The 27,939-nt window shown below is 36.6% G+C and overlaps 2 protein-coding genes across 5 annotated transcripts in view; one reads left to right on the forward strand and one right to left on the reverse strand.

Annotated features, from left to right (window-relative positions):
* LOC127644572 (gastrula zinc finger protein XlCGF7.1-like) overlaps window positions 1-27,939 on the reverse strand; it is a 224,837-nt gene that overhangs the window by 152,274 nt on the left and 44,624 nt on the right. The window lies entirely within an intron of this gene.
* LOC127644551 (gastrula zinc finger protein XlCGF57.1-like) overlaps window positions 1-27,939 on the forward strand; it is a 532,867-nt gene that overhangs the window by 30,995 nt on the left and 473,933 nt on the right. For 3 of the 4 annotated variants that reach the window (XR_007970677.1, XR_007970678.1, XM_052127761.1), the window contains exons 1-2: window positions 22,099-22,129; window positions 23,031-23,271. Coding sequence is in view for 2 of the 4 variants with exons in the window: in XM_052127761.1 (XP_051983721.1) it covers window positions 23,187-23,271 (85 nt within the window). In the remaining 2 variants the exon portion in view is untranslated. Of the gene's footprint in view, window positions 1-22,098; window positions 22,130-23,030; window positions 23,272-27,939 lie in introns of those variants that run through there. The other variant, XM_052127762.1, reaches the window with a different exon arrangement.

Genomic DNA, 27,939 nt, shown 5'->3' on the forward strand with positions numbered 1-27,939 from the left:
AATATATTTGTTGTGGCATTTATGATCTCTAATAGATAATACACCCAGAGAAGGAGATGGGAAAGAGAATGTCACAGAGTAGTGTGAAAGAATCCCCTTTATCAGTAACACCATGTTTTTAGGTATGGCATTTACAGTTGTGTAAAACTCTTTCGGGTGACATACAAATCCATGTTTCAAACAAAAATCATTGTAATTGAGAACATTACCATAGTTGTCCATCATGTCCAACAGGGAAAATTTTTATATTGAATCCGGTTTCCATAAAATAAAGATTTGTTATGGTGTAAAATAAAGCGATTATTCCAGATACAAGTTTTGTGTGGACTAAAATTGTGGGAAAATGCTAACTTCCAATAAAGGAGAACTTGTTGATGGAAGGCAGACAATTTAAGAGGTAATTTGTGCAACTCAAAATCACATCTAATCAGAAATTCCAACCCACCTACTTTCTCAAATATTGAAGAAACAGTACACCATAAGCCATTTGTATTACAAAGAAAAGATTTTAACCACTGAGTTTTTAAAACACTATTCGTAATTTCTAAGTCAATAACATTTAATCCTCCTTCTTTGTAACTGTGAACTAAATCATTTTTGTTAATATAGTGATGCTTATTTTTCCAAATAAAGTTAAATTTTGCAATGTTACATTCTTTTAGTAAGTGAGGTGGGATAGCTACACTGTTTTCCGTTAAAAACAGTAAAGAACTGGCAGCACAGTTGCCAGCAAGTTACTGTTAAATTAACAGTATTTTACTGTTGGTGAAATTTACAGTTGGCTACCGTTTATTAAAAAAACAGTAATTAACTGGCAGCACGGTTGCCAGCAAGTTACTGTTAAATGAACAGTATTTTACTGTTGGTGAAATTTACAGTTGGCTACCGTTTATTAAAAAAACAGTAATTAACTGGCAGCACGGTTGCCAGCAAGTTACTGTTAAATTAACGGTGTCTTACTGTTGGTGAAATTTACAGTTGGCAACTGTTTTTGCAAATACAGCATAAATCTGTTTCTACATTTTACAGTAATATTCTGAGAAAAGCATTGGCAGTTAGTGGATGTGTTACGTCCCTTTTTATGTTGTCTAGGGAATAAGGGAATAACACTTTTGAAAATTGTGTGTGTGTGTGTGCGTGTGTGTGTGTGTGTATCTCAATGGGCAGGACAGAGCAAGAAAAAGAAACCGATCTCAAAACTCATCTCGACAGGATTTATTAATCCATAATGCCATAATAGATGAGTGAAGAAAATAATATTTACAATATATACAAACAATAAATGAGATCAATAAACAAAATCAACATACTAAAACACAAACAAAAACCCAAGGTGGGAAGGCGAGCACGAGAGATGCCAAATCAAACAAATCAATAAAACAGAACAAACTAGCTAATGGTTAATTCAACTAAACTAACTACCAAACATAAAATGTAGAAAAGAAAAGTCTTCGGCGTCAAGACGCTCTAACCAAAACTACGCTAACTATTATAACAAAACTTACAAGATGGGCACTCTCCTAAACTAGTGTTTCTAACATTCACAACATCCTAAATAGAGCAAAGTGTATATCGCGCGACTTACTAACCTGCTCCCTCCTTCCCAGCCTTACACGCTCCGTGTTAACTGAGCGGGACGAACAGTAAAATGACAGAACACTTAACACCATTTAAGAATAGATTGAACAAACAATAGACACACAGACTGTCAGTGACAGCGAGTCAAACAAGTATGCCAAAATGAGCAAAAAGCTGTCGACATGGAAGTAATCACGGGTATTTGAATGAAGTGGTGAGATGTGATTGGATAAGTTGAACCGAAACGTCATCGTCCTTCATGAAGATTGACAGGTGGTAGATTGAACCAACGAACACCTGAAACACACGCACCACAACAACAACAACAACAACAACCACCCCACATTTCCATATTGCAACACTTTGAATACGTACGAGTACGTAACACTTCCCCCCTAAAAGATTTCAATTAATTTTAAAGATAAGACATTGAACCGTAGACACAACCAAAAAAAAATTAATATATATTTTTAGTTACATATTATGCTCTCGACAAGGCGTCAGCAACAACATTTTCAGAACCTTTCTTATGCTTAATGTTGATGTTGTAGTTTTGCAGGAATAACGACCAACGCATAAGCCGTTGGTTATGATTATACATCTTCGACAAAAATACTAACGGGTTATGATCAGTATATACCGTAACCGGTAAAGCAGAAGAACCAACATAAACCTCAAAGAACTCTAACGCTAGAAGAAGTCCAAGGGCTTCCTTCTCTATTGTAGAGTAATTTATCTGATGCTTGTTAAATTTCCGCGAAAAATAACAAACTGGATGATCCAGACAAATGTCATCTTCTTGAAGAAGTACGGCGCCAGTACCCAACGCACTCGCATCCACTTCAAGCTTAAATGGACGCGAGAAATCCGGAGTGGCTAGGACCGGTGCACTACTCAACAAGGTCTTTACGCTATTAAAAGCATGTTGGCATGATTCTGACCATACGAAATCAGCTGCAGGACTTAATAGATTGGTAAGGGAATGTACCACAGTTGAAAAATGTCGGCAAACATTCCTATAATACCCAGCCATGCCTAGGAAACGGCGTAACTCTCGTCGCGTGGTGGGCACAGGAAAATCAACCATAGCGGAAACTTTTGCACCCACCGGCCGGACTTGACCCTGGCCGACTACCTTACCTAGGTATGTAATTGTGGCTTTCCCAAACTCACATTTTGCCAGATTTATGGTTAAGGACGCACTTGCTAAGCGTTTGAATACTGTTCTCAGGAGGGACAAATGTTCATACCAGTCGGATGAATATAACACCAGGTCATCAAGGTAAGCATTACAATTTGGTACTCCTGATAATACAATATTGACAAGACGCTGAAATGTTGCCGGAGCGTTTCGCAATCCGAACGCCATTACCTTGTGCTGTAGAAAATTATCAGGAGTTACGAAAGCGGATATTTCTGCAGCGCGTGGTGTAAGAGGGACCTGCCAGTAACCTTTAAGTAGATCTAATTTGGTTACGAATCTTGCGGAACCCAAGTTGTCTATACAGTCCTCCATCCTAGGTATAGGATAACTGTCCGGAACAGTAACAGAGTTTACTTTTCTATAGTCTGTACAGAATCGAAATGTACCATCTAGTTTTGAGATAAGAATACACGGTGAACTCCATGGGCTGAAACTGGGTTCAGCTAGATCGTTTTTTAGCAAGTATTCAACTTCTGTTTTCATCACTGATCGTTTCGTTCTATTTACTCGTTAAGCGTGTTGTTTGACTGGTAAATCACATGTGATCTGAATGTCATGTTGTAACACAGTCGTCTGAGATGGAATATCACCAAACAGCATAGGGAAATCTCAAATTACTTTTATAACATCCTGCTTCTGGACTTTGGATAAATCAAATAGAAACGATGGCAATGACTGCAGTATTTCAGTATTAGACAATCTGGCACACCCCTGAGCATTACGAAGGGAAACGCCATCGTCAACAAACGACTCACCAGCAGATAGCGATATCACCTCGCAATCCTCGGCAGTGGATGCTGAAACAACTGCAACAGACGAAGCAATAGAATAAGAATTCAGATTATCCATTTCCTCAATTCTCTCAGATGATTTTCTGGAACGATACAACTTTAACATATTTACATGACATGTCCGATATTTCCGTTTACGATCTGGAGTATGCGCAACATAATCTGTCTCACTCAACTTTTTAGTTACCACGTATGGACCAACAAATCGAGCAGACAGAGCAGAACCAGGAATTGGCAAAAGTATCAATACTTTGTCTTCAGGTTTAATCTCACGAGTAACAGACTTTATGTTGAAATGCTTTTCATGCTCCTCTGGGCCACAGCCAGATGTTCTTTTGCAAACGTACAGGCAGTATGCAAGCGCTCTCTGAATCGGCTAACATAATCCAGTATATTTTCCTTAGGTGCTGCATCCTCACGCAACATTCCCTCTTTTAAAACTTTGAGTGGACCACGCACGGTATGTCCAAACACTAGATCTCAAGGGACTCTTGAACTGTTTCACGAACACCAAATAAGACTAACGGGACTCCCTCATCCCACTCTTTACCGGAGCTTGAACAATATTTGCGCAGCACTGATTTTAACGTTTGGTGAAAACGTTCGAGTGCCCCTTGGCTTTCGGGATGGTACGGACTCGAAACTCTGTGCGATATTTCCAAGGTTTTTAACACCTGTCTAAACAGTCTGGAGAGAAAATTCGTTCCCTGATCCGTCTGTACAATTTTTGGCAACCCAAATGTGGAAAATACTTTAATCAATGCCTTGACAATTGTAGCAGAAGTAATTTTTCTCAATGGAATTGCTTCTGGATATCGTGTTGCAGAGCACATTATTGTTAGTAAAAACTGATTTCCTGACTTGGTCTTTGGTAAAGGGCCGACACAATCTAAAATGACATGCTCGAAAGGCTCTCCAATTACAGGGATCGGAATCAATGGAGCAGGTGGGATCTTTTGATTTGGTTTTCCTGTAACCTGACACACATGACAAGTGTTACAATACAGACAGACATCTTTTTTCAGACCAGGCCAAAAAAAATGTTTCAATATACGGTTATATGTTTTCGTAATTCCTAGATGACCTGACATCGGATGATTATGAGCCAAACTTAAGACTTGCTGTCTATAAGCAGTGGGTAACACAATTTGACAGGTAACATCCCACTCATTATCCATACCTGCGACAGGTCTCCACTTACGTAACAGTAACTCATCGTCTATCACATATTCAGCTTGTCGATCTTTTACAGATTTTGGATGCTCAGCAGCAGAGAAAAACTTAGTCAAAGAAGGATCATCTCGCTGTCATGCTACCATCCGTTCACGTTTTATAGGTACAGTCAACACTTCTAGATCAGTCACAACTTCAACCCTTCGATCGGGTTTCAAAAACTTGGAACACTGCAACTCGGATGAAGAGCTCTCTTCAGCAAAGAGTGGCAACATGAATGAATCATTCAACGTAATGTCGTTGCCTATTATTCTCTTTTGCGCGCGTGTCACAACATTTGCGGGAAACACATCCGGAAATTTATCAACAATATCATTAGCGTTAACAAAACAATCAGGTTTGTCAACCACTTCTACAACAGGTGTCACCTTTCCTCCAGTCAAATCATTGCCAAGAATGAACGTAACCCCTTTCACAGGAAGGGAGGAACGTTCCGCAACCTTAACAAATCCTGAAAACAATTCACACTGTAAATGAACACAATGTAGCGGAACCTTTATAATATCCATTCCAATACCCTGAATTAGTACACTTGAACCACAAGATGTCCGTTCTGACAATGGAAGGACCTCAGCTACAATAAATGACTGAATCGCCCCAGTACCTCGTAAAATCTGGATCTCTTTTTGTTCCTCAGGTCTACCATCTATTGACAGTAAACCTTTCATCACGAATGGTTTAAATCTCTCATCGAACTCATCCGATTTCGACACATGATCAGAGCGCACGGGCACTGTTCTCACAAAACCAACTGGTTTTGGTGGTCCAGGTTGTTGTTTTCGTTTTAAAGTTAAACAATCGGCAATTACGTGTCCTGTTTTATGACAATAAAAGCATTCTCTTGTTTCTTTAGACTGTGATGTATTAACCTTAACACGAGGACTCAAACTTTGTGGCGCAGGCAAAGACAGCATTTTGTCAAATCGAATCGAACTGAATACACTCTTGTGGGTCAAAACAAATTCATCAGCCAAAACTGCAGCTTGAGACAAATTCGTAACCTTTTGTTCGTTTAAATAAGTGACCACACGTTCAGGTAAGCAATTCTTGAACTCCTCCAAAAGCATCAAATCCCTTAGAGAATTAAAATCTTTCGTCTTATTCGCGGCCACCCATTTATCGAAAAGAATTCCTTTCTCACGGGCAAATTCTACAAACGTTTGCTGTGCTGTTTTTTTCTGGTTTCGAAATCTCTGTCGATAAGCTTCGGGCACAAGCTCATAAGCGCGGAGAATAGCGTTCTTCACCGTCTCATAGTGCAAGCTATCCTCTACCGGCAATGCTGAAATAACCGCCTGAGCTTTTCCGACCAACCTACATTGCAATAAAAGAGACCATACCTCTTTCGGCCATTTAAGTGCAGATGCTAGACGTTCAAACGCTGAAAAATAGGTATCCACCTCGGTCTCTCTGAAGTGAGGCACCAAAGTTATGTGCTTACTAACATCAAAGACAGCTGTTGAAACATCACTTGCAACATGTGAGGTAACAACAGGATTGGACATAACCGAGTCAGAGACAACTTTCCTTGACTCCAACTCAAGTTTTCTCAATTTTACCTGTGTTTCAGCCTCAATCGCTAAACTGCGGATCTTGAGACGCATCTCCATGTCGGCCATACGTCTCTCTGACCGCTCCTGCACTTCCATCTGCATTCGGGCGAGTCGGACCTTAAGTCGCACATCGCCACTAGCCCCAGTGGAAAGCGGAGAAAATGGAGAAAAGGGTGGCATGGCAGCCTTAGTCTCGGCCCCAACCTCCACCTCGGAAGCCTCGCTCAGTGCCTTCTCAGACGTAACAGGGCTTTTTGAACACGTCTCCACTGCAGACCGGCCGGTCTCCATACCATCCGCATCTGTTAACTCAAGCACATGAAGTTCAACCAGCTTTTGATGAATAGCAGCTTTAATTGTTGCCTTTAATGCTTGTCTCACCACAGAGATTCCATAGTGGTCAGCGATTTTTAACAAATCATCCTTTCTGCATTTGTTAAATGTATCTAACGTTGGTGTAACAATAAATGACTGCAAATCAAATGTACTCATAATTTCAACTTTAACATCACTGTCACTATCAACGTTTGTAATGTACACAAGCGTTTCCTTGCAAAATCCCGTATAAAGATACACACTATAATATCAACAACCGGGGAAAAAAAAAATCAAATTGTTTAGAATCCCGGATGAGCCCCCATAAATGTTACATCCCTTTTTATGTTGTCTAGGGAATAAGGGAATAACACTTTTAAAAATTGTGTGTGTGTGTGTGTGCGTGTGTGTGTATCTCAATGGGCAGGACAGAGCAAGAAAAAGAAACCGATCTCAAAACTCATCTCGACAGGATTTATTAATCCATAATGCCATAATAGATGAGTGAAGAAAATAATATTTACAATATATACAAACAATAAATGAGATCAATAAACAAAATAAACATACTAAAACACAAACAAAAACCCAAGGTGGGAAGGCGAGCACGAGAGATGCCAAATCAAACAAATCAATAAAACAGAACACACTAGCTAAAGGTTAATTAAACTAAACTAACTACCAAACATAAAATGTAGAAAAGAAAAGTCTTCGGCGTCAAGACGCTCTAACCAAAACTATGCTAACTATATTATAACAAAACTTACAAGATGGGCACTCTCCTAAACTAGTGTTTCTAACATTCACAACATCCTAAATAGAGCAAAGTGTATATCGCGCGACCTACTAACCTGCTCCCTACTTCCCAGCCTTACACGCTCCGTGTTAACTGAGCGGGACGAACAATAAAATGACAGAACACTTAACACCATTTAAGAATAGATTGAACAAACAATAGACACACAGACTGTCAGTGACAGCGAGTCAAACAAGTATGCCAAAATGAGCAAAAAGCTGTCGACATGGAAGTGATCACGGGTATTTGAATGAAGTGGTGAGATGTGATTGGATAAGTTGAACCGAAACGTCATCGTCCTTCATGAAGATTGACAGGTGGTAGATTGAACCAACGAACACCTGAAACACACGCAACAACAACAACAACAACAACAACAACCACCCCACATTTCCATATTGCAACACTTTGAATACGTACGAGTACGTAACAGGATGCTTATAGTGGAATTAGTGTAAACTACAACACAAATACACTACATGGTATTGTGTAATCTACTGAGTAATGGACAGCTAGCAAAAAGGACAACTTTTCCCTCTGTGTTTTTATAGATTATTTTCTAAACCTTGTGATTTAATCAATTTACCTGTAGCGCTCTTGCTATAAAATACCATGTTTTAATACAGTGAATAAATGTAAAAGTGAAATAGTGAATTAAAAATGTAACAGAAGAAAAGCAGCTTGTAGTGTTGCTTCAAAACAATCTTTTTTATTAAACTTGTGAAATTGTTTTGGGGAAAAAAGCATAAAGGACATGTAATGAAATAACTAATATTTCAGCTCTTTAAGGGTTAGAAGTCACAACAAACAGAAATAAACAAGATGCTCCCCAAATCATATTCTGAAGTACTTAAACAAGTCTTTAACAAATTACTAATAAGTATACTGTCCAAAAAATGAACTCTGGACACAAACATAGTGAATTACTCTATTCACCTGATTTTGAATGAATACCTGCAAAAATAAGGATGCAAGAAAACGTGTGTGTGTGTGTGTGTGTGTGCGTAATACTTTTATAAAGTCCCACTCAAATTCCATCAATTTTTTAAGCAGACTGGAGACACAAGGGTTCACTGTTTTTTTGGGGGGGCCACCTTCCCACGTCCGCTTTGATATGACTCCTCCAGCCTTGGTGCCTTTTTCTGGATTTATCCCGATGAACCGCCTGAAAAACAAATGTGTTTGTTCAGAATTAGTTTACTCACAAAGAACATATAAATTTGCTATATTCTTGACTATTCTTGTATTGAGAACACTTCCTTTTACTTTGTCATGAAAGGAGAGCTTTCTTAACAATCTTTTGGGGGTAAAGGACATGATTTAATCTAGATTAAAGATATCTCTTTATTCAAGCTTTCACATAACACATCTTATATGCTATTTTAGCAATGTTTGATCAATTGTAATAAATTCACATGATCATCATTTTGGTGTCAAAGTTGAGTGTGCTTCCTTTCAAGGTTTTCACCAACACCTCACCACCGATGTCCTTTTTATTTCCTTGACATGTCATCTATGGCTGCTTTCTGAGGCTCAAATAGTTAAAAGGAAATTCCTTTATTTGATGCTAGATTCTCTGTACATTAGGGCCAAATTACATTGTATCAATGAAACATTCATTTTATGTAAAGCTGCTTTGAAACGATATGCCTTACCTTTGAATGAATTCCAGTGTGCATGCTGCCTCAGCTTGTTATTGAAGATTGAGAATGTAGAAAGTAGAAAAAACAGCAGCAAGCCCAGACAGAAAAGCCGACTGGATGCCCTCAGAAATGATGTGCCCCTCAAGGCTGATCATCCAGTGCTGAATACAGCTTCCTGTTTCACCTGAAACTTTAAAATGAAAAACTCAAGTCAGCATTGACATCAAAACATTAATGTGCCACCGCCAGATTGCAAATAAAAGCAAGGGAAATTGAAATCATTCACAGAGCCCTGTTCTTTTAACATAAGAAATAAGTTTCAACGTGTTGATCATGGACTGGTCTGGGCAGACATTTAAGTCAAAATGTGTATATATCGTGTATTGTGAAATTATGTTCTCAACATTGTTAATGAGTTAGTTCAAACAAAAAAGAAAATCCTGTCATCAATTACTCACCCTCACGTTGTTCCATACCCATACAACTTTAATTTATCTTTAGACAAAGATATTTTTAAGATCGTTTAATAATTGTTGTCCATCCATTGAAAGTCCACATAAGTCCATGTTAAACAGAAACTCAGACATGCTTGTTAAAATTGTTTTAAGTTCTCTATGTATATGTATTGATCAGTGTTTATATGTGAATAAAAGTCTTAATGTGTGGACTTTAGAATGGACTTTAAAATACTCGATTCATGCATTAGTGCATTAGTTTTGCAATGCATGTATGATCTTTTTGGATCTTCAAAATGTTGGTTACATGACCTTTGAAGGGAGGGACAGAAAAACCTCAGAGTTTATTAAAAATATAAGGTTAAAAGCTTAAGGGTTTGGAACAACAATGGGCAAGAACATGATATAATTTTGCACGTGTGTGTGTGTAAACTATCCTTTTAAGTGTTGAAAAGAAGTAAATGAAAATTAAAAATGTAAATTAAGTCATTAATTACTCACCCTGGTGTTGTTCTAAGGCCATAGGTTCTTTACTCGCGACCTACTTCGTACTCTTCCATGTAATGGCAGTGAATAGTGACCAGCATCTAGCTTTTAAATAAAGAAGCAAAAGTGTCACAGAATGATCCCATGTGACTCGTGTCATATATTCCAAGTGTTCTGGGAGTATACAAACCAAAAAAACAAACCAAAATGTACTGTAAATTTACACGACACAAGATTATATAGCACATAAATTGTGAGAAATCAAGATTAATAAAATCACAATACACGATCCATGCACTTTTTTTCTCCTTATAGAATATATCTGAATGTTTGTTGCAAAAACAATTTGTGGCATTCACATCTATAAACTATCATTCTGACTGTCATCTAACAGAGTTACAGTCCAGAAATACTCACCTCAAAGAAGTTCATAGATTTATTTTTTTGGGAGATTTCTAGATGTAGCATGTCAACTTGATTTATTAATCATGATTTCTTATCAGTGAACTTGTGTGTTTTTCTGGGTGAGTCAGAACGAACTGCAGCGCTAAAAGAGTCTTATGATATTGCAGTCGAACAAAGACCACCAAAGGCTAAGATCAGGATTTGCATTAAATAATAAATTAAAATTTGGTTTGTTTTTAACCAAACCCTATCATGTACCCCTGAACACTTTTACTTTTTTTTTTTGAAAGCTTGATGCTGGTTGCTACTCACTGCCATTATATGGATGAGCGCAGGCAGTTTCTTATATCAAACAACTTGGATCGATGCAAAAATAAAGCCACCATTAAACTAACAACACAAACAGCTACTAGTACAAAAACTAAATCACCCTCAGAAAAGAGATGTACAGATTACAACAAGTTTACCCACATTTGAAAGCACAACAACTCCGAAATTAAGGTTTTGTCTAACGTCGGGAGGTTTCACGAATTATGAAAAGCAAGCTGCATGCATGGTTTTAGCCAACAACACCGGTCATTTTAGCGCGCTACAGAGACATCGATGTAATATAAATGCAACAGAGTTTGAAGGCTTTGCAGAAACTTTGCAGAAGAATTTAACTATGTTGGATGAAACTCGATCACCCTGTAATCGGGAATTAGCCTATTCGTGTCAGGAATCCAACTTCACTCACAATGTCGCAGTTGGTGCTTTTATCACTGAAACGAGCGAATGAAAAAACCGTTTTGTTTCCTTCGAGCAATAAATAGGCCTATGTTAAAATGCCGTTATACTTTGTCTACGTCATTTCACAAAAACGGACGCTTTGATTGCTATCTCTAGTAATAGTTATCCCCAGGTATTTTACAGATGTTGTTATCGGTATATTAAAGAGTCTAGTTCGCTGCCATGAATTGCAAATAAGTCACATTTATTAGTTTAAGTGTAGGCCTGATGCTTTGGAGAACAGATTAATAAATTGGATGGCTTTATCAATTTGATGGTCCTTTAAAAAGATCGCTGTATCAACGGCTAATTGACTAATACCAATTTGTCTTCCAAATACATTCCATTTGTCAAAGTTGCTGTTTTTATCTATCAAGATAGCAAGCAATACCGCTAAAATAAATAGGAAAGGGGAAATGGGACATCCCAGCTAACACAAATACGTAACTGTTACGTAACTGCAACGTAATCTGGTGACCAAACTTTCGTCGTGGCAACGTAATTAGTTACGTCGTGGCAACCGGAAAAGTGAAATTCCCAGATACGTTGTTACAACGTAACTTTGTGACGTTACCAGTTAGTAAGCACGACGTTGTGACAACGTTACGTTGCGACGTTACCAGTTAGTAAGCACGACGTTGTGACAACGTCCTGTGCTGGTACTAAATATGTCATTTTCAAGGCGGACAGTTGGTGTCCTCATTTGCCCACACCTCATTTAAAGACTATTTAAATCTGCTGAATGATGAATGCATACTCAAAATTAGGTAAATTCAGCTAATTTATTTCGAAAACAACAGTACACAATAACATTTTAATTAATTATAACACAATTATAATTCGTTTGAACAAAGAAGGGGAATGCAGAACAAGCGAACTACTCCAATTCTGCAGGGCCTACTGGCAGTCGATCCTAAAGAAACAGCACAACAACAAAACAACAGGTTAGTCATTTTCATTGTAACCTTTAAATAAGAGTTGTATTAGGCTAAAAGAGGCAAAATAAGGGATATATGATACTTAAACTGTGTCACATTATTTTTTGCAAAAATGCAATTTATAAACTGGCCTTTTGCTCCAAATGGCGAAATTATGTCTGGGCACTGGGAAAAAAATTGGCTTTTTTTAAAAAAAAGAATTCTCACTGCAAGCTCTTATTGTTCCTTATAGGGAATATGATAACGTCTACATGAAATTCACGCACCGTGAATTTGTCGAGTTTGTCTGATAGTAGCTATAACTCTGCCTAACCCCGCAGCAAAAATAAAACAAATCCGAAATGACTCCAAAGGAGCAATTGATGATTGGTTGTTATTATCCGCCTTTAAGATAATGTCTGTTGTAACGACTCTGCAGAGGAAATCTTTTCCCATGAAACGTTTTTTTCTTCCCTCTTCACAGGAAATGTTCAGTTTCTTGCTACTGCTAATTATTCAGGAATAATATACCATTTTATAATCTTCTCAAAGACAAAGGTAAGTCTGATTTTGATCTAACCTTATCCCATGTGGTGATTTATGTTTGTTGATTAAATGTTGCATATTGTGAGGAAACTCATAGGCTTAAGGTCACATAAATTACAGAGATTTTGCAAATTAAATCGAGGAGATAATATTAGGTTTATTGATATTTAAACTTGCACATGAGCTTATGGGAGCTGTCCAGGGTGATGAAAGCAGTTTGTAACTTTTTCCTAACAAAAATGCTGTGAAAATGTTGACTAACGTGGAAATTGTGTTTTGGGCTTAACTTATCTTAAAATAAGTTCTATATAAACAGACGTTAACGTGGGCATTTGTGGAGAAAAAAGTTTACAGACCGGTAATGTAACTATACACATTTTATTGTTGTTATTTTTTGTTTGTTTTTATAGTCCTGATAAATAATATCGATTGGAAAAAGCAAAAATGAAATGCTTTTCATTTTAAGTCAGTCCTTTTCATAACATCTTGTGAGAAAAAGATGCAACTCCTGTGACATAAGATCTTGTGGCAATCAGGGTTTAATATGTAAAGCGACATTTTCTCGTAACAACGAGATGTTATGTCGATAAAAAATGAATAAGACTCGAGAGACTTACAGTTTCAAAAAGTGCGGTTAGCAGTGTGTGTATTGCATCACCCGACCCGTGCGATGGGTTTAACAAGGTTTAGGGGAGAATATAGGCTGAATATGAACCAGATTCAGATTGTGTTCATCAGTAGAGTGAGTTGATTATTTCTTTGGTATGGAAATGCAAGTACTATGAAACTTAACTTTTGTCGTGCATGTTGATTTATTTGTGTTGTAAATTCAAGAAAACTTTCCGTTTTACATTTTCCCCCAACATTAGTTTTTTTTTTCTTCTTTTTTCGCATTTAATTATGTAGAATTTTGTGTATTTATTTATATATTTATTTGCGTGTTTAAATATTTTTGCAGGTTTTGCCCTCCATTTTTTCAATCAAATCAAACCATTGTCTGATTAATATGAAATATTTTGACTTTGTTCCCCCTATTTTCCTATATTCAACATCAATACCTGAACATGTTTTTTCAGTTGGGCTGGCACATGTTTCAGTGTCTCTGCAATGTAGCACTCTACGTCCTTCTCTCCCAGATCAGACTTGCATTTCATAACAGCATCTGGAACAAAACAGAAATCACGAATATTATGCAAGTAGCCTACCATTTATTTATGATGTGTTATCATTTTAAGTTTGGTAAAGGTATTTCACTTACAAAAGTTATTATCAGACTTATTGATTACAAATTTTTGATTCGTTCAAAAAAGCTGATTCATTCAGTAAAGACACCTTTTATATTGAAAGGACTCAAACTTGTGATCACAAGTGGGCAAAACCCCTTAATGGTGGACAAGATATAGCAGCGGACAGGAAAAAACAGATTTTTTTATTATGGACCAGGACTGACCTGAAGGAAAATGCTATATAGGCCTACTGTAAATGCAGCTACACTCGCTTTCTCGATCTCTCACTATTTTTTCCTACAGAAGGTAAGGCTTTTGATTTTACTTCATGAAAGTTGCATAGATACATATTTTTCGGCTTTAATATTTGTATTGTGTGGCAACCGTTTTATAAAAGCAATAAGGCACTCGAGGCAAGTGCTGTATCATGAATAAGTTATGGCTGAAGGGGTTACTCCGCTTCGCGTCGCCAAACAACACCCTTCAGGCGTGACTTATTCACGATACAGCACAGCCTCTCGTACTTATTGCTTACTTATATATATATATATATATAGAGAGAGAGAGAGAGAGAGAGAGAGAGAGAGAGAGAGAGAGAGAGAGATATAGATATATACCCCTAGAGCAGTTCCGTCAACTGTCCCGAGGGTCGGGCCATCGGGCAGTACTTATTGTGAAGCCCTGATTATTATTTACTTGACTCCATGTCCTTAAAACAATTTTTTTTTTTCTGGAACACTAAAGCTATATGATGCTCATATTTTTAACACAAAAAAGTGCACAGTGATTTTATACTTTTAAATGGCTTAACATTCTGCAAAGCATCCCTTGTTATATGCAAGAAAGAAATACAGTTTTGAATGACATAAAAATAAATATTCATTCTTTACAATGTTATTATTTTTTTTCAGACTCACGTTTGATGACTTTACACAGAGTTGTGTCAATCAGAGGCAATTTCTCCCTTTTCCCCTTCAAACTGAAGTGGCTCCACACGATGTTTGTTGCTACTGCCCACATCACTCTCCTCACACAATCCCCTGGATTTGCCCCACCAATAAGGCTGAGATGGTGAATCTGTGAAACATCATGGTTTGGCATGCAGGTTAGTACAGTCAACAAACTCATTTTTCATTTCTCATTGTCACAATTTAGTTGTTGAATATGTAAAAGTAGAAACTTACATAATTGTATATATTAATAAAGAAATTGTGCGTATTTGCTACAGAATACTATAGAATTGTATCACCGATTTATAGATTTTATTTATTAGGAATGAGGAATTCATTAAATAATTTATTAAATAAATATGACTAATAAAAAGAATTGAAATAATAGTAATGCTACTTTCCATTGCTTTTAAATGAGTGCTAAAAAACAATAATGACATAACCATGAATGTGTTTTGTAATTGTTAAATCATATTTAAATAAATATATAATACACAGTTTTTAAAAAAATATCAAGGTAATTTTATGTGCCCCGGAACATAACCAAAATACTCACCACTCTCTTTCTGAAATCCAAGTCTTTAAGACGGTGGTCAAGGGCCTCAAGCTCCTCTTTGTTTTGAGCAATATTGAGCTCCAGGATGTCTTCCGCTCTCTGATGACCCTGGCGTTTCCTCAGTAGGATGAGTATTTCTCTCTGGGTGGCTGCCAGGCTGTCTACTTTTCGTAGCAGAACCTCCAGTGTTTCTGCAATTAGAGAGCACCAGTTACACACTTGGTGAACCAAAAGGAGCATAATATAGTGTAATATATTAACTACAAAACAAATATCATAAACCTGTCTAATTGGACGAAAAATGAACTTTACACCGTAATTCACTTAAAACGCTATCTAAAGGAAGAACTCAGTATCAATATGTACTCTTTTTCTTTTTATAATTTACATTCGATGCATTTGTTTCTTAGGCCTATAAAATGTACCTTTAAGCTCACTCTTCGTTGGGTCATTGGGTCGTTGGGTCTTCGTGTGGTCAGCCCTTGCAGATGTTTGTCTCTCCTCTAAAAAAGTTATGTAATGTTATACAACAAGCACTCACTTTGAATTATTCTGTGTGGGAAAAGGTATCTTGTACGGACAATTTGATTCCTCATGATATGACCTATTTACCAATGTTATTTTGTTGCATACGCAATGTTATTATCATTGCCTCATCAATCTTTTATTTTTTTTAAATGTACATTTAAATAATGATACCTTGCGTTACCTTGTCAAAAAGTGATATACCACAACCACAATAATCTAGCAGGGTAAATATAAGTTATAGCTATATAAACTTTAGAGTATAAATATGTTAACTAAATTGGCTAGATTTACGAATTAAAACTAATTGGTTGTCCAGTCAGTGTTGGGTATCTGGAAGGGATGGGAAATATACATAACATATAATACATATTCAACAACCCATAGGTGGCGATATATGCGAGTCGCCAATAAGCATGCATGCAAGCGAAGAATCAGCTAGTCCACAGACGCGAGTTATACCTTTTACTGTCTGGAGTTTACTATCAACGCGTGGCAGCCTTTATGGTGGAAGCATTCGCCTTTGATGTGCAAAAGGTTGAGAAGTAAGTAGTATGATATGGAATAATATGTGGAAATGTATGTTTTTTTCATAGTGTGATCGTTTGTGGGATTGTGAGCGTTTTCCCTGAGCTGTCACACTGTTTTGCACGCGGCCCTGTTAAAGGAGCTTTACAATTTTTTTAAATGCAGTGATGAAATCTATCTTATAGAATTTAAAGTAAATCAAACATGTAAGAGAAGTGCAAGGTGCATCCAAATGTTAATTCGTTTTGAATGAAACAGTTTTGCATACAAAAATAACCTACAGGAATCCTGCAGGTTTTTTTTGGAAGATATTGTACTGACAATATGTGCAGGAAATTTCTACAGGTTTTAGAATGAACCCTTCAGTACAACAGAAACATGCAGGGAAGGCAAGTTTATTAATATAGCACATTGCATACACAATGGTAATTCAAAGTGCTTTACATAGAAGAGATTAAAATAATCAAAAGAAATAAGAATAATTAGGCCTAAAGTACGAACAGTGGCACAATGCTCATTCAGTAAATCATCTAAACAGATGTGTTTTGAGTCTAGATTTGAATGTGACTACTGTAGGAGCACATCTGGGCCCGTATTCGTAAAAATTATTAATGCAAAGAGTAGCTCCTAGTGACAAAATCCTAAGAAAGTTCTTAGAAATGTGGGTGTTACTGTTTCTCTTAAAACTAAATAAAAATCCTAGTAAAGTAATTCAGAAAGCATCTTAACCCTTAAAAGAGGTCTTAAGGTCAAAATTGTTAGGAGTACGGACGAGGACTTTTAAGAGGCTTAAGAGTTTTTTTTAGCGGAGGAGAAAATGACAGAAAGACGAAGAGGGAGAAGAAATGTTTTGCATACAATGGATCACAGTGAGTTGATAAGATGCTATAAATTAGATCTAAATGTAACTGGGAGCCAGTGTAAAGATCTGAGGACTGGTGTGATATGTTCACATTTTCTGGTTCCTCAATCTGGCAACAGTGTTCTGTATGAGCAATTGTTTTATGGTCTTTTTGGGAAGTGTTGTATTTCTGTTCCACTGTAATACCTAGATCCTTCTAAAACATTTTCATAATCCACTTACCTTTAGATTAAAGATGCAAGACGTCAATCCAGGGTCGTCAGCAGAGCATCTAACCAGTTCAGTTCTAGTTTCGGTTGCTAGGGGCATTTGCTAATATTACTGTTTTATTACTAAAATTCATTTAGTATTAATAGGGAAAAATTACTCACAGTTTTGTTTAAAAAGGTTTATGAATCATCACAACATGATTTTGTTTTCTTTGGAAATTTTTGTCTTTGTATGATTCTAAATATTTTTAAAGGCAAAAAATACAAACACTTAAAAGTCTTTACCTGAATTTCGGCTCTTTTTGCGTTGTCCCTCTGGAGGTATTCAACTATAAGATCGTCCATAAAAATATCAACTTTGTCTGTGACAAGTAATTTCTTGTACTATTTTCATCTGAGATGAAGCCAAAATTAGAGGGGTAAAAATGACTTTAGTGAAAGTGAAGGCCAAATACTCGAATTTGGCCTCTGCACGTAACCCATCCAAGTTAGTTTACACATTAGGAGTAGTGAACAGTGGGTAAAGAGCAAGGGCACCTCAGTTTTTTCCTGTCTGTATTGAGACCTTTGAGTTACAAGTCTGACTCTAACCATTAGGCCACAACTGCCTTTAGAGAAATGGCAGCATAGTTATTTTATTTTTACACAGAGATTTGTAGATCTATCTAATTGTTCAATTTTAATTAATGGTCTGAAAAATACATACATTTGCTAAATTTAGTTTTTCATTACACCCAGGCAGGCTTGGTTTGGAAACTGCTCTACAATGTCCAATGGGTGGCTCAAGAAGGGAGACATTTGGATGTCCTCAGTCTCCTGACTTCTGGTCACTTCAACACAATGTGTCATTGGTGCGTACAGTGAGGTTGTCCACCTCTGGGTAAGTCTCTCGCCCAGAAACCCATGTGCCCTTCTGTGTGCATTTGTATTGATGTATCAATACTCTAAAGTTTATACCATGATCAGCAATGCAACGATTGGCTGGCATCAAGACAGCAACATAACACCATGTAATTAAAAAAGGAAACGGCCAAGCAGGCAAAATTAAATGAAATGTCTAATAGATAAATAAAATGATTGTTACACAATTCCTAATTATTACAAATGTTCACTAATTTGTGTATTTGAACAGGCTTTACTTTTTCAGTTCCAAGAATTAGCCTATTGTAATGAGCAATTCACATTTCTTTTTTTAAATTAATAACATTTTTACATTATTTAATGTGTAAGGCTCCAATAAAATTAAGATAATTATTCCCTCACAAATAAATCTCTCAATGAGTAAAATCGGCTCTATTATTATGGACTACTAAGAACAAGTACATTTATACTTTTAATGTTTAATTTCCCTGGTTCTGTTGGGTGTCATGTTCCTGCCCTTCTGCATGACACTTCCTCATTCTAACGTCCGTGGTAACAAAGCTAAAGGCACATCTCTTCACCTGAAACAAGATGCTAATAAATGCTAGATAAATAATAGATGATGATGATGATAATGATTATTATAATAATTATTATTATTATTACCATTATTAATTTAATATCCTATCATTATTTTACAGGTCTTCATCTGTTGCAAAAGATTTCCTCATTTGGCTGGTTTGGAAGGACCGAGTGTCAGCATTACAGGAAAGGCACAGATGGCTGAAAGCTGGTGAATGACAGTGTCTATATGCATTAATCAGTGTCATAGTTGAATAGGGCATATACATACTCAATCCAACACACACACACACACGTGTGAGCACAACAGATAAACAGGATATCTGACAAGGAAGAGCAGAAGGGGTTTTACTTAATTTCTTTACCAGAGGCAGATGAAATACAACACAAGTACCAGAGTTTAGTTAACATGAACGTTTCTGAGTGTCCATGGAAAAGTGCAAAACCAAACTAACTGGCTATGTAGGTCTATGTAGGACACGTGCTGAATAAATTCTTGAAACTGCAAATAATAAGTAAGGGATAATGTAGAGCAAGGCGGTTGTTATAGCGAATACAACCCCGACAGGCTGATCAGGAGGAAGCGGAGGGGTCTTGAATCAGCCTGAAGGGGTTGTATTCACTATAACAACTGCCTCGCTCTACATTATCCCACTTATTACATGGCTACCTACCAAATAAATAAATAATTTGACACAAAATATTGATTTAAAAAGGAGTTTATTGATTTAAAAACGATTGTATTGCTTCCGCTAAAGAAAATAGTCTGTTCCGTCTCTACAGTTAGAATCCTGCGTGTCCATGGCAACGTTCTGCTTTGCATGGCAACGGTGTGTTATCCTTAGAGTAAATTTTATATAGGTTTATTACAAGCCATGTAATAAACCTATATAAAATGTACTCTATATTAAAAGTGACAACATTTTTTTTATAGGAATAGTGCAACCAAAATGGAAATTCGTTCATTATTTACTTCCCATGTCACTCCAAACATGTATGCCTCTGTTTCATGGAACACAACACCATGAGAAGATCGACAAGCCCTTAAGACCACCGTAGAGTAAAAGCTGTAATAATTTATCAGTTAATTATTATAATATTTTTTTTTTTTATTAATTACTTTTAATATCTAAATAATTGCCAAGTGAAATCAACATTACAGTGTCATGCAACATTTAATGCTGTAACAAAACTTTGTTCTGTTGTTCCATTTGTTCCTGTTTTAATAAAACTTTTAAAGCCTGTTGTGTAGTTGTATTGTCATTTTGTTTAGTCTTTCCCTAAAGACTATGACCCAAAAAATGTGTTTGTATGGTAAAAATAAAAAAAATCTTTCATATTTAAATAGTGTCTTAACTTGGTAACTTGATGGTAATAAAATTACAGACATGCGACGTCGAGACAACGTTGTCAGATGGTAAGTCATGAAATTACCAAAACGTTACGTAACTGGGACGTAGTTGGTTACTTTGTTACCTTAGGAGACCGTACTGACGACGTTGTCAGTTGGTTATTTTATGGTAATAAAATTACTGACGTGACGTTGAGACTACGTTGTCAGATGGTAAGTCATGAAATTACCAAAACGTCACTTAACTGGGACGTAGTTGGTTATTTTGTTACCTGAGGAGACCGTACTGACGACGTTGTCAGTTGGTTATTTGATGGTAATAAAATTACTGACATGCGACGTCGAGACTACGTTGTCAGATGGTAAGTCATGAAATTACCAAAAAGTACGAATAGATTACGTAACTGCTACGTCGTGTGTTAGCTGGGATCCTTGTCTTATTCCTCGTGAAATGTTAAATCTTTGGGATGTTCCAAATGATAGTGAGATAGCTATTGATGTCTTTATACAACATTTTTATAAAAGAAATACATTTATGACCAAAACCAAAACTTTTCGAGGGATTTGAATATGAAATTATGTTCAATCGTATCAAATGCTTTCCTGAAATCTAAAAAAGTATATATATATATATATATCAGTCATCCTCAATCCATTCGCTATAATCCAAAATGTCTAAGATTAATCTGATGTTGTTATGTATTGATCTGCCTTTTATAAAACCAGACTGAGATTCTCTAATTATTTGATTCAAGTTTTTCTTGAGCCTATTGGAAAATATATGAGCTAGAATTTTATAATCCCAGTTCAATAGAGTGATAGGGCGAAGGTTATCTATGTGTCGTGCATCTTTACCTGGTTTGGGGATGAGAGTAATTAAACCCTGTTTCATAGTCGAAGATAGGGAATTATTTTGGATACACTCGAGAAAGGCTTGAAATAATAGTTCTCTCAAATCTTCCCTAAAGAATTTATAAAATTGTGAAGAGAGGCCATCAGGGCCTGCGGATTTCCCTGCAGATAATTGATCTATTGCTTTATCTAATTCCTCTATTATAATGTCAGCCTCGCATAAGTCTCTAAATTCCTGGTCTAACTGCGGTATGCTAGTATGTATATTGTCAAAGAGAGTATTACAGTCTGATGCAGAGAATGATGAGCTCTATAAGGAACTATAGAATTGAAGAATCTCTGAGGAAAAGGACAGGTATTTTCAACTCCATTCACATAAAGATAATTTATAGCGTTTTTCTCCTGTCGCCTTTTTTCAAGTCTACAAAAATTATTATTACTTTTTTCCCCTTTCTCTATCCATCTTGCTCTAGATCTCACATATGCTCCTTTAGCTTTTTGATATATAAATTATCAATTTTGGATTGCAAGGACAGAATTTGTGATTTCATTATCCATTTCACTTTTATTACATAAATTGTTTAATTCTATTGTCAATTCTAACTCCAATTGTGTTCTGGCCTTACTTAAATTTTTACTGAATTGTATAGAAAATTCCCGAATCTTGTGTTTTAAATATTCCCATTTACTTATGAATGAGGTAAGGTCCTTAAACGATGCTACATCATTAATTATAGATTTAATTTGCGAGCAAAAGTTTTTGTGTTTCAATAAATCGGTACTGAATTTCCAGTAACCCTTGTTACGTGATTCTCCAAGATGCAACAGTGATCTGTCAAAGGTGCTGGACTTTTATTTTGATTCTCAGAACCGGTCTGCTGTTGTGACGTCGTAAACGGGCGCCGCGTGATTCATCGGTCTGGTGTTCCTGTTTAAGGTTAGTCTTCCGCATTTGGTGTGAATAAAACGGTAAAGAAATGTTCATTATGTATACAAAGTTTTACAAATTTGTTCCGACTACCTGATAATGTCATCAAAACCATTCTACGTTGTTTTATGAAGTGTTGATAGTTGTAAATGTTTGTGTAAAGTGCATTCACATATTTTGCTTTTAGTTTCCATTTAGTAAATTACTTAAATGTATTCATTGTGTTGGTTTAGCAGAGATCTGATTACATTCAGAGTTACATGAACACATTTTCTCGTTATATTTTATGAAGTTTGTTTTGTGTATCAGACTGCTTAAGGTTCATGTGAGGATGTTTCTGGGTAATTTCTACAATTCGATGACAACTTTTTTTGCTTCAATAAATAACATTATCATTTAAAAACTGTCTTTTGTGTTTACTCCGATTACCTTTGTTTGAATTTTTGAAACCAGTTAGTATGAGATGTATACAAAAACAGAGTAAATCAGGAAGGGGGCAAATACATTTTCACAGCACTATCTCTCAGTGGTGTCATGGTGAATCAAACTGAAATCTTTCATGATGGATTTTGTCTCCAGGCAACCCCAAACACATGGGTTTACCATGCTAACATTAACATTAGCGCACACTAGCTCTCTGATACATCATCTAAGTTGATGAAATGATAATGATAAACAAGTGTAAGATGTTGCATGAAAGAATCCTACAGTAATCTGCTAAGAACAAGCGACCTCTCCTGATCAACAGTACTAAAATCATCCTAGCGTGAACACAAAATTATCTATTTTTCAGTGTACTAAAATCAATCTGCAGTCTTTGGCCCGTGAGCCGCCAGTTGCCCATCTCATTATTAGACCCATGAGAACACAGAAATGTTTAATTTCTGACATTTATTTTGAATGTTGGCAGGTCTGATCATCACTACCACACAGTGATTGTGAATCCCAAATCAATTCAGCAATAAATGCTCTGAATATTCCTGTCATCTTTGAATTGAAGAAGAGTTTCCAGAAGAGCAGGACAAACTACAAGTGTGTCAACAATTTCTGACATACTACTGCAAAGATGGATTTTATTAAAGAGGAGCGAGAGGACATTGGTTATCCAGAACCACACAGAGTGAAAGATGAAGAAACTGAGGAACAAATAGGTTTGTGTCCATTCTTTTATTCTTTATTAATGACTGCTGATGTGTGATTTGAGTATCTCAGACCCCGTTTACACCTGGTATTAAGATGCATTTTGGGTGATATAATCTCAGGTAGTCAGCGCTAAATGAACTGTAAACGGGTTCAAAACATTTTGTGATCAAATAACAAAAACCACATATGGAGGTTGTCAAAAACGCATGTGACAACATCACATTTGAGGTACAAACGCTAATCTGTCCTGATGCATCCTGGACAGCAGTGAAGCACCGTCCATTTGCTTACAAATCCGTAAACTGCCAAAAGCATTTAATTCTATGGACTTTTTTGGTGCAATGGCACATTTATTTATATATATATATATATATATATATATATATATATTTTTTTTTTTCCTTAAGTACTATTTGTATAGCATTAATGTAACTAAGGGCTTCAGATGGTTTTACTAGTTCAATTCTGCAGTTGAATTTACAAAAAAGGGCATTAATACAATTGACTACACAAGCTTTTTTTCATTATTAATCATGGTTAGTTAATGTTTGATTGAAGGCAAAGGCAAATTCAATAATTTTATACCTTGGAACACTGTTTTACCTTGGCAAATTTTTTTAAACAATGGCAAATAGGGGTGCACCAAACTTTCGGCAGGTTACTATTTTCTAGCGAATGTATTTTCAGCGGAGAGATTACACCAAATATTTTAACAGAAACCATTACTTTAACATACAAAAACTTAAATGATGCTGATGAAAAGCACACTTAAGTTTACATAAGCACACTGCAGTAAAAATTAGGGATGTGTGGAATGACTCATTTCATGGAAGTTTAAATAAAAATGTTGGAGTCGACTAGTCTAAAAACAAACCAACCTTCAGAAAACCGTCCAAAAGTGTTTATTTATGCGACCCATTTAAATGACTTAATCTATTCCAAATCCGATTCCGAAAGGGGCCTTTATCTGTGACATGCTCGCCTTGCATTATCATCATTGTACATTATATATAGAGCATGACACGCATTCACCTTTAGAAAATACAGGTTTATTTATTGAAGACAATTGAATGAATTGTGCAGAACCAATAGCGCAACCCTAAAAGCCTGTTCTAAATGGAATTCACCAAGTAAAAAGTTACTTAACATATTAAAACAGTCAGGACATTGTTGAAAATAATTAACAGGTAAGCCAAATCTACATTAAGCAGTTGGCACCTTGTTGAAAATATCCTTCTTGTAGGCAAAATTAACACGTCGAAATGGTTCAGTGAAAGACAGGATTTGACTAACCTGAGGTGGCTATCCTGCACTTGAAAAAGCCAGCTTGGCAGGAAAATAACTTACAAGCATGTGTAGATTTAAAGAAGACTCAAACTGACGTTTCGGAAAATCCGCTTTCTGCACCACCACCAAGTCGATGCGATCTGAATGACTCTTTTCAATGATGGAAACATGTCTAGATCAAGAACATTGATAATTCTAACAATGTGATCTATAATGTTCAACGTTTTGAATCTTGTGCATTAGAACTAATTGCACTAACTAAGTGTTATTTGGCCAGGGTGGTCGCAGCTTCACTTCCGTGATTATGCTAAGGCCGGGCAGCAAATTTAAAAGCAAGCCCAGGATCAGATATTAATAATTTTCTGATTTATCGTAATCGTTATTTTGTCTGATGTCTAAATGTGCTCCGTTGGCACTGATGCCACTGCCTCTCTCTGAATGGTTACTGCTTGTAGTCTGGCTCAATGTCCCACCCATAGTATTATCAGATTGGTTTTATGTTACGAGTAAATGGCCAGTCAACACTGTACTGTGTATTCGTGGAGGAGAGTTGGGAAAGATGCATCTGAGAGGACAAGCTGTTTTCAAAGGTAAGAATGCAGATACTGAAGTTGCAATAAACATCACAATACTCCATGCCAGCGGTCACCAATTAGCAAACCCTGGATTTGTTCCATTCGGACCGCGAGACATCATGACAATAGTTGCCCCATCTCACTATTTTTACAACTGAGAAAAAAGCGAAGTATCGTTAGCATAACAGAGACAAATAATTCCATGGTTCCTGATAATGTCTCCCAAGGGAAGCAAAAGCCGAGGCCCTAAATCTTATCCCTGGGGCACTCATACTTAACTTTAGTTTGATCTGACAATTCCTCATTTAGCCATCAGAAAAATAGGACTTAAACCTTGCTAATGCCTGGCCACTCATTTTAATGTAATTCTCAAGTCTATTCAAGAGTATGTCATGGTCTGTGATGTCAAAGGCAGCACTAAGATCCAATAACACTTGAAGAGAAAAGGAGCCTGGTCAATCCTGTGGTCTCCTGTCTCACAAGAGATTCCTTGCCGCTAACCAATCAGAATGGACTTTCTGCCAGATCTTGCTATTGTGCTGCAAAATGCATCATGTTTATGATGAATGGTGTTTGGGTATTCCATGGGCATAAAGTCTGAGTCTGAGACTTTAACCCTCAGCATTAAGCAAGTTTAAATCTCTTCTTGAAACTAATTTTAATGTTTAGTTTTTACAAATATAGCTATTCAAATATGAGGGGCAAAATAAATCAATCACCTTGTATTTAAACCCATGTACTAACACATTTTTATATAATTACATATTTTAATAGTATTTATATTCATGTCATGATAAAATAACACCACAGTTTAGGCCTGTTTTCTAGTTTAATTTAATTAAACACTTAATTTTGAATAAATGTTTTAATGAACATATTTATTGTATTGATTAATAAATAGACCGCTGGAAAAAACATATCTGTCGAGCACTAATCTGAATAGAATATTAGAGGAACTCATCCCACTGAGGTGTTTCTCTAAATCTTAGATTTCTGTGTCATAAACTCACCACTCTTAAAACTCTTCATCTAACCATCTAGATATTCTCAGACTTTCTGGGCAAAAAGAATAATACCTCACATTTGAAGCGATCACCTCTCAACTTCTGCTGCTCTCTTTTTTTATGTACAGCACATGTGGCTCTAGCACGTGCAGCACAGGAGGACACTGAAAGCGTGTCATACTTGTGCTAAGGTTTGAGCGCTCAAGATTTCGAAATGGCATTAGCAAGTAGACGTAAGACTATTTGTACATGCTCTTTGTTGCAATGCCCTTAATAGACATCATTAGGGAATTTTAGCGAAGCACTAGAGATTAAACTAAACAAGCTAAACTGTCTCACTGACTGTACAGCCCTGCCCTGGTTATTTTGCCACTAGTTAATTTATTTTAGGTAGGCAGACTAACCTTTAGGGTGGGCAATGCCCACACGTAGACACTCCTTTGGATACTGTGTCACGTTATTAGGTTTGTATAATAATGTAACGGTTTCAAATGTCTGGAATTGTGCGAATGTGTGATCTTATGAAACCACTCCGAGAGCACTAACAGTTTCGCTCGTGCACACAGTCCCTCTGTGTTGTGGTTTGCATTACCTGTGTGTCATCTCAAGGCAGCTAGCAGACAGTCGGTTTAGCCAGTCTGTCCGTTTCCTCACCTGGGCCCCCAGTTACTCAAACACTAACACTATTAAAACTATGATCCATATCTCCTATAGCCAAAGTGCTTTCATCAGGATTCTCAGTGGGTGCATCACTGGGTGGGGAGAACCTGTTGGAAACCCTAACAGGAATGGGAGAGTGGTGTCGCAGTACCTTGCGGCTTTGCTGCAAATTCGTCATCCATTTTCCCAGCTGCAGGGGCTCTATTGCCAGAACAGAAGTGTGTTCATAGCTCGCTGTGCCAGCTGCATCCAAAACAATTTCAAACAGATTTTCTTTCTCTGTGGCCTTTTCAAGCATTCAGATGTGTGTCTCTTACTCATTTATTTTATTCATCAGCCCAGCTAATTCCTTACAATTCACACATTTGTATCCCTCCCATGTGGTACAGGTAACAATAATGTGTGTTGGTGATATGACTTACAGCAGTTGTTTGTTTTTAAATGAGTTTGTGGTTGCCTTCCATGGAATCTCAATTAATCACAATTAAAGTAAAGTGTAGGGAAAAAAGCAGAAAAACGGGTACAAATATTAAAATCTTGGCAAATCACAAAAGAAAGTAAAGTGTAGTATTTTAAAAGAAAGACCCACCAGCAGAAACAAAAACAGGAAGTGATGAAAAAAGGAACTAAAAGTTAGGACCATACAAGTTATCAGTTCTGTCCTTGATATCAGATGTTCACTGCTGGTAACTGCAACAAGTGAGGTATTCTCTCCTTTCTTTATTAATTGCCTCATTTGCAGAATGCAACTATTCAATAACACTGTGATACTTTTGTAACATTTACAATTATAGCCCTATGTGCTGGTGTTTTAGAACATTCCCTAAATGTTTGAGTGCCTTTTTCTCATTTGTGAACCCACTACTGATAAACGTGTTGTGGTTAGCATTTGTCCCAAAAATTCGGCATTCAAAATATAAGGCTGCATCTCTTTTCACTGTATCCTCAAGCTAAAGAAAGTACAGAAAGCCACTTACTGACCATGCTGCATGAGAACCGGGGTGAAGAGTACACTGCGTACATGGTGCATGTTAAGGCGAACGCCGCTTTTGTGTCTTAAGAAGATTTCACAGAAAATGATTACTTTCCTGACTAGGTATTGATTAATATATATATATATATATATATATATATATACACACCCACACAC

Source organism: Xyrauchen texanus, chromosome 6 (genome assembly GCF_025860055.1).
Source record: "Xyrauchen texanus isolate HMW12.3.18 chromosome 6, RBS_HiC_50CHRs, whole genome shotgun sequence".
NCBI lineage: Eukaryota > Metazoa > Chordata > Actinopteri > Cypriniformes > Catostomidae > Xyrauchen > Xyrauchen texanus.